This window comes from Rhipicephalus microplus, unplaced genomic scaffold (assembly GCF_043290135.1).
Source record: "Rhipicephalus microplus isolate Deutch F79 unplaced genomic scaffold, USDA_Rmic scaffold_21, whole genome shotgun sequence".
Lineage (NCBI taxonomy): Eukaryota > Metazoa > Arthropoda > Arachnida > Ixodida > Ixodidae > Rhipicephalus > Rhipicephalus microplus.
Genome location: NW_027464594.1, coordinates 7969082 through 7977477, shown reverse-complemented (window position 1 = coordinate 7977477; position 8396 = coordinate 7969082). Strand labels below are relative to the sequence as shown.

At 49.2% G+C, this 8396-nt stretch overlaps 1 protein-coding gene across 1 annotated transcript; it reads right to left on the bottom strand.

Annotated features, from left to right (window-relative positions):
- Positions 1 to 5249: 5249 nt before the first annotated feature.
- On the bottom strand, positions 5250 to 6680 carry LOC142785406 (uncharacterized). Its single transcript, XM_075883887.1, has one exon. The coding sequence runs from the start codon at positions 6678 to 6680 to the stop codon at positions 5250 to 5252; it is 1431 nt and encodes a 476-aa protein (XP_075740002.1).
- Positions 6681 to 8396: the final 1716 nt, after the last annotated feature.

Genomic DNA, 8396 nt, shown 5'->3' with positions numbered 1-8396 from the left:
ACACTGGTTTAAGATGTAAATAAAATCAATAAAAATATATTTAGTACGATTGAGCACGTAACTCTGGTAGTAAGTGGTGCAAACTGGGATTCTATATATATTTTTTTTCTTCAATGCATGAAATCACTACCTGCAATTGTTGCGAACTGGGCGCAAAAGTACTCGTCGCAATAGAATTAAAACAGTTCCCCCAAAATTTGGTGACCTTTAAACTTCGTCTTTAAGAGTTGAACAGGATAGCAATACTATGTTCTTAGTGCGTACTTTAAATTTAAAGATGCTCTGACACACTTTTTTGAGCAACCATATAATTTTTCACTGAAAGAGCGTATTACCTCACAAATTAAACCCCGCAAAAATGTCAAGAATTCGTCCAATACGAGTGGAGGTACAAAGATTTGTCACACGCTGCTATCACGTTCGATCTTCTCTCGTCCCGACGAAAGCGCTGGAAGCTGAGCTGGGAGGGATGGGAGGAGCAAACAAAAACGTCACTCGCGCCTCGTGACCTCGAGCATTTTTTCTTTTTTTTCTTCGAATACACGGCTTTGTCAGTGCGACTGCGCGCGCACGCGTGGACAAGTAACGGCCTCTCGCGGTGACCTCTCAACAACTGGGTGCGCCAGGTTCAAATCAGCCAATAGCTGATAGATGGGCTTACTGGGCTTTTTTTCCGTGAATTGTCGAGAGAAAAAAAAAGAGATTTTTAGCTTACTTTGGTAATTTAATGTGAATTCCAGGCCACGTGCTGCGCTATAATACTTGGCTCGCCTGTTGTCGGGAGCCTCTACTCCGATCGGCAGCGTTTTCCGACCATGCCGAAAAAGTGTTGCAGGGCCCTTTTAAAGACTACGTGTATGGAAACTTTCATAACTTGCTATGCACCAACTACCGGGCCTTAAGAGTGCAGTAACGTGAATTCTTTTTGTACTGTGTAACTGGCTTTAAACTATAAAGTGATTATTATATTCCCATGCTCTGACGGCCGATGACAATGTACGCTTGTACCACATAATATGACGGTGGTATTTCCTGTTGTATTGTGAAGATATACACAAGACTCATGTGTGTGTAAAGCATGAAAGTTATTTGGACTGCATTTCCAAGCAGAGTATGGCTGCTGCTTGGTCACCGTTTCTTGAAAACCTAAAACTTTTCGTAAGTTCTCCTTTAAGTGATTCTATGGAAACTTAACGTACAGTTGTTGCGCGAGGATTGTTTAGTAAAAAAATTCGCAGATTCCACGTAGAGTGGGAATCGATGGTATGCGAAGCACGAATGATAAATGTTGATATGTCACTTTAAAATCAGTACAACGTTACAAGGTGGAGGTAAATAATGCCGTACATGACTTCCAAGACACGATTATCATGTTTGGATGTGTCGTTTACCTTTGTCATTGTTATGGTGTAATGTGGGCCCAGGATCCGGAATAAATCGACCGGCAGTCAGGGGACTCTGTACACACAACACAGACTTTAACACAACCGATAACTCTTACAATTCACACACAACACACTATAGCGTTCCTTATTTACATGCCAAACGTCCTACGCGCCTCGGCACAGGAACTGTCCTACTCGCCGTTATGAATGTTGCCGCTGCGGCAAGGTCGGTCGTCACCGGTGTTCCTTGTGCAGTCACGCTGCCTTGACCGTGGTGAGGTGGGGGTGGTGGTGATGGTAGTGCTGCAGGCCGGTAGATCACCAGGCCACTGCAGTGCAGGTTAATGGCCCGTCGCCAACATAAGCCGCGGCCACCTCGTGCCACCAGTCGGGCCCCAGGACCTCAGGCCACGAACAGACTATGCTGCCGGTCCCCGTGTCAGCGCCGTCCACAGAGCGGGAAGCCAGCTCACCAGGTCCGCAAGGCTGCCAGAAACCTGGTTGAGTGACGCAGCCCGAAGCAGGAAGCCAGCTCACCAGGTCTGCAAGGCTGCCGGACGCCTGGTTAAGCGATGTCGCGACCCGAACCGCCGACCAGCAGCTGCCGTTCGCACAGTGTCACGCTCCAACTGCCCGAGCCGCACGCCCCACTCGCGCTTCCTTTTTCTCGTCTTCGCCTCCAAGGCGTACCGCAGAGCAGAACTGTCGTTCCCTCTTCGCCCCGTCACGGGCCACACAATCCACATCATCACACCACCCCCCACTTAAGATAGTTGTGAGCAACTATTCCACTCCACGCCAGGCGGTAAGTAGGCAAAAGTGCAGGCGCGTTTGTAAAGAGGGAACAAATTCACACGAATCCGAATGGTTGTGATCCACACAGCACGTAATAAAAAAACACACATGAAAAATACACAAGCGGAGAAAGATTAGAGCAATTCAGATGTGACTTAAGTAGTCCGCTCCTACATTGTCTGAGCCTTTTATGTTTTCTACGGTAAAGCTGTACTCTTGCATTAGTAAGCTTCATCGTAACACTCGATTATTGACGTGTTTGGCTGACTGCAAGTACCGGAGTGGCTGGTGGTCACACTGAATAATGAAGGGTTTGCCGCATAAGTAAATGTGGAACTTCTGAACAGCCCACACGAGCGCTAAGCATTCACGCTCTATTGTGGAATAGCGGGCCTCTCTAGGCAGCAGATTGCGACTAGCATGAGCAACCGGATGTAAAATATTGTCCCCACTGTTTTGCAGAAGCACTGCGCCGATGCTTGTGCTTGAGGCATCAGTACGGAGCACGAAAGGCTTCGAAAGATCCGGTGTTTGCAGTATGGGACTTGCGGCGAGCTTGTTTTTCAGCACGGTGAATGCTTTTTCTTGCGTCAGTCCCCACGATACGATGTGATGTTGGCCTTTCTTGGTAAGGTCAGTCAAGGGCTTGGAAATCTTTGCGTAGTTAGGAATGAACTGCCTGTAATAGCCCGTAAGGCCGAGAAAGGATTGTACAGCTTTCTTCGTCGTGGGGCGCTTGGCGGCTAGGATCTTGTCCACCGTTTTCAGCATTGGTTCTACCTTCGCCTCGCCAATGCGATGTCCGAGGAATCTAATGGTACGCTCTCCGATCTCACACTTGCTCGGTTTGACTGTGAGGTTTGCATTGCGGATTCTTTCGAAGAGAAGTCGTAAGGCTTCCATATGTTCATGCCATGTGCTAGTAACGATGACCACATCGTCAAAATAATGATGCACATTCGGCAAATTGCCTAGAACTCTCCTCATAAGGCGTGCAAATATCGCTGGGGCAGTCTCAATTCTAAAAGGCATGTATTTGAAGTGGTAGAGCCCCGACATGCTTGAAAATGCCGTCTTTTCATGACTTTCTGGAGCCATGGGCACTTGCCAATAGCCCTTCATGAAATCGAATTTCGAGAAAAATTTCTGTTTCCCCACAAGAGCTAGAACAACATCAATTCTCGGAATTGGCTCACTGTCGAAAACCAAGGTCTTGTTCAGCTCCCTAAAGTCAATGCACAACCGTATGGTGTTGTCGGGCTTCTTGACGACAACGATCAGCGCATGATATGGCGACTTTGATTTCTCGATTATGCCCATTCGAAGCATCTCCTGTACCTCTTTTTCGACGTTCTCACGCAGCGCTAGAGGAATCGGGTACTGAGGCACGTGAACCAGCTTTTCGATGACGAGGTCAAGAGAGCATTCGACAAGTTGTGTCTTGCCGGGAAGGTCCAAAAATATGTCTGCAAACTCTTCGCACGATTGTCGAACTTGTTGAAGTTGGTCTGTATGCAGTTTGGGCGATATCTTGACGTCTGATGCCGTTTGTATTTGGCATAGACTGAGAGAGGGGATGGTATCCTCAGAGTCGTTGCTCTCACTGTTCGCCTCTTCCCCAGGTGTTGCACTTGTAGTATTCACTGCAGCCACCTGATGAGGAGACGTTATTTCTCTTTCCTCATACTTCTTCGGCATATTGACGTGGAAGACCTTGATGCTCTGTCCTAAGTCAATTGCATAATCAACATCATTCTTGGCTTCAGCAACTTTAAACGGGCCCTTCCACTGCATGATAAGCTTATTGGTGTCTGTAGAAAGGAGAATTAAAACTTTGTCACCGGGCCGTAGCCTTCTGTGGCGGGTCTTACGGTCGTAATGAAGCTTTTGCTTTTCACGTGCTTTACCAAGCTCTTCATGAGCGAGGTTACAGGTGTGTTCGAGTCGGTTTCGAAGGTCCACAAGGTAAGTGTACGTTGTTCGCACTTCATCCTCAATGTTCTCGTTCGTCCACAGCTCTCTCATAACACTCAAAGGTCCACGCACATGTCTGCCGTAGATTAACTCAAATGGTGAAAAGCCCAAGCTGGCTTGCGGTACTTCGCGATAAGCGAAGAGAAGAGGAGCAATGTAGCGATCCCTGGACCGCCGCTTCTCCTGACACACCCTTTTGAGCATGGCCTTCAGCGTACCGTTGAATTTTTCGACCAATCCATTGGCCTTGGCATGATATGGGGTGGTACGAAAAAATTTTACAGTTAGTAGTCGGCCCACTTCTTTCATGAGTTCCGACGTGAAACTTCTCCCTTGATCGGTAACCACTTCTCGAGGCAGGCCCACTCGGGAAAATATTTCAAGGAGGGCTTCTGCAATACTGACAGCGTCGATGCTGGGTAGGGCTACTGCGTCAGGATAGTGAGTAGCGAAGTCAATGAGGGTAAGCACATAGCGGTTTCCCTTATCTGATCGAGAAGATAACGGTCCGATCAGGTCAATGGCGACTCTTTGGAATGGTGTCCGTATGAGAGGCATGTTGCCCAACGGAGCGACTCCGACTTTCCCTTTCGGCGTTGTCCTCTGGCAGACGTCGCACGACTTGACAAACCGTCTGATTTCTTCATGCATACCTGGCCAGTAAAAATCCCCAAGGATACGGTCTGTGGTACGTCGCACGCCTTGGTGACCAGCCATATTGCCCTCGTGTGCAACCTTCAAAATGTGTTGTCGAAGTGTCCTTGGCACGACTACTTGCTTAAAGGTCCTCCCCGTAGAAAGGCGGTAATGTCGATACAGTAGACCAGCTTCTTCAGAAAAGTGGTACGTCGTGTCTTTATTGGAGTGAAACTCCTTCCCAATCTTGCTGAAGCAACTCTTCAGACTTGGGTCGTCTTTTCGGCTCTCAGTTAGCTGCACTCGGGTCACTTCTAGCGAACCAATTAGCGGAATCTTCATCATACTGTCCGTCTTCCCCTGCGTCCGGACGACGGCGGAAAGCAAGGTTGACTTTTCCCAGCATGCCGGGATTTCGCTCGAACCAGTCGATTCAGGGAACAGGGCGTCAGAGTACTCTCAGGTAGTATCTGGCTCCTGTGGTCCTTTTACTCCTGGAATATTGCCGAGCACGAGGTCGTACAAAGGGTTAGTCATGCATAAAGCGTTTACATCCCCAACGAAGTAGGGCGTGTGTATCTGTATGTTTGCTTCCGGTAGTTCCTTGGCCTTTCCATCCAAAAGCATAACTCTTGCCGTCTGCCCGGTCAGGCATCGATCCGGCATGAGCTCGCGTCGGACGATGGTCGTGTTGCTCCCTGTGTCTCGTAAGACACGTGCGCGTTGTCCAAGCACTCGTCCTTCGACCACTGGCATGTTGTCGACTAAGAACATAGGTTGGTTCTCGCACTTCTTGGGGCATTCAGCAGCGCATATCTCATCCTTGGACTTGGCCATAGGGAAGTAATCCTGTTTTTTCTGTTCTATCATAGCACAAGACACCGACTTGTCTTTGCTCTGATCCTTGCGATCGGTGGCTTTGTGGCCAAGCCGCCCACATGTTTTGCATTTCACAGACTCTTTCGGAACCACACGACAATCCGGAGCGCTATGTCCTTTGCGGTGACACAGAAAGCAACTCGGCTGTTTGTACTGTGACATAGCACCGGGTTTATTTGCCTCCTTTGTATCATCTGCAATTTTACCAATGTTATTGACTCCCTGTGCTTCGAGAAAGCGGTCGGTGCACTCTGAAAGGGATGTAAGGGTTTTGCATTCCCTCTCTTTCAGGAAGATGGCCAGCTTCGGATTACAGCAACGCAAGAATTGCTCGGCTATAACATGGTCACGAAGACCCTCAAATGTTTTGGGCACATCAGCCATCTCAGTCCAGTTATCAAAATAGCTCGAGATCCTTGCTGCTAGTTGTTTCCCTGTTTCGCCATCTTCAGGCCGGGCTTTCCGAAATTTGTCTTTATATCCTTGTGCCGTGAATCTGAAGCACTGAAGTAGGGCTTTTTTCATTTTATCATAGTCGAGGGCCTCGTCAGCAGTCATTCGACCAGTGACAGTGAGTGCCTCACCAGTTAAGCAAATGCTTACGGCTACTCCCCATTTCTCTCTTGGCCATTCTTGCCCAGTAGCCACGCGTTCAAACCTCTGCAAATACGCGTGCAGGTCATCGCGTCGCTCGTTAAATAGCGGTAGTAACTTCTGCGGATTCAGGCATGACGGGTTTGCCGATGGGGCGAGTGCTGCCGCCGCAGATGGCTGACTTTGAGCACTTTCCTGAAGCTGGAGCTTAAGTTGGAGGATTTGCAGCTGCCTCTCGTCTGCTAACCGTTGCCTCTCGTCCGGTAACCGTTGTCTCTCGGCTGCTTCGTTGGCCTCTTCTCTCTCAGCTGTGCGCTCATCTCTCTGCCTAACTTGCTCTCGCTCAATCCATTCTCGAAGTTCCGCGCCAGACAAGCCTAACTGAGCTGCTACAGCCGCTAACTTATCGAGATCCATGTCTCTCGTCTTGTGCTGCGTGCAGACACCTGACTGGCAATTTCCGCGTTCGAGATGTTACTGGTGGGATCCTGGCAGGCTCGCCAAGTTTGTTATGGTGTAATGTGGGCCCAGGATCCGGAATAAATCAACCGGCAGTCAGGGGACTCTGTACACACAACACAGACTTTAACACAACCGATAACTCTTACAATTCACACACAACACACTATAGCGTTCCTTATTTACATGCCAAACGTCCTACGCGCCTCGGCACAGGAACTGTCCTACTCGCCGTTATGACTGTTGCCGCTGCGGCGAGGTCGGTCGTCACCGGTGTTCCTTGTGCAGTCACGCTGCCTTGACCGTGGTGAGGTGGTGGTGGTGGTGATGGTGGTGCTGCAGGCCGGTAGATCACCAGGCCACTGCAGTGCAGATTAATGGCCCGTCGCCAACATGAGCCGTGGCCACCTCGTTCCACCACTCGGGCGCCAGGACCTCAGGCCACGAACAGACTATGCTGCCGGTCCGCGTGTCAACGCCGTCCACAGAGCGGGAAGCCAGCTCACCAGGTCCGCAAAACTGCCGGACGCCTGGTTAAGCGATGTCGCGACCCGAACCGCCGACCAGCAGCTGCCGTTCGCACCATGTCACGCTCCAACTGGCCGAGCCGCATGCCCCGCTCGCGCTTCCTTTTTCTCGTCTTCGGCTCCAAGGCGTACCGCAGAGCAGAACTGCCGTTCCCTCTTCGCCCCGTCACGGGCCACACAATCCACATCATCACAGTCATTTATACGCGTCACATGATACCAAACTTAGGATATGTGGAGCTAGTGAGACGGCCGTGAGCAGGCAATGAGCGTGGTATGTTGTCTTGTTCTTACATGACTCGCGTGTCAGGATTATCATGTTTGCACCAATCATATATTTCGTCATCCATTGACGTGAAATAACGCCAAGATTGCTATATGTTGAGCTAGCAAAATGGCCGGGAGCGTATCGTGAACCTGATAAAATTTCGTCAGTTTCTAATCTAACAAGCCTAACCGATCACTCAGTGATTCATGCCAGTTTCCAATACAACTTGCCACCCCCCCCCCCAAATTAAGAAAAGAATAACACTATACGACAAAGCTGATCATGAAAGTATGAATAACGAACTTTCCTCTTTTTACGATTGGTTTCTCATAGATTTTTGAAAACTATCTGTTGACAAAAACTGGGAGCGGAAGACTGATGCGCAGAAAACATATCGTGAAGCAGGAAGAGCAGGAGAGAAGACAGAACAGCGCCACCTACCAACTGTTTAATGACCGTCTAGGAAACGCACAGGAAAGAACACAAAACCGCGCATGCGTGCACAGCCAACAAACATCGCACAGCGTCATGATCAAGGCACTAAGTTATCAAAAAATGTATTTCTGTTCCGTACAATACAATAGATGTATCACTGATACAATCGGGCCCTTTCTTTTTGATAAAGCAGGCTTCCAAGAGCTCTCTAGCTGTTTGTTTTTTGCTCCTGCCAAGAATCACCGCTTTTTCAAACAATGGCACACATCCGGAGGCTTTATAGTGCGCTGGAAGATGCGCATGATCACTTTTGCCTAAACTATTGGCATGCTCCCTCAGTCTATTGGCATGCTCCCGCTCTCTCTCCTTCGGGTGCGCCCGAAGGAGAGAGAGCGGGTTAAGCGTGAGGTGGTTGATTAAAATGTGGGGTTTAACGTCCCAAAA

What these genes read in the sequence shown, in the direction of transcription:
- LOC142785406 (XM_075883887.1), bottom strand. Translation starts at nt 6,680, where the DNA reads ATGGATCTCGATAAGTTAGCGGCTGTAGCAGCTCAGTTAGGCTTGTCT.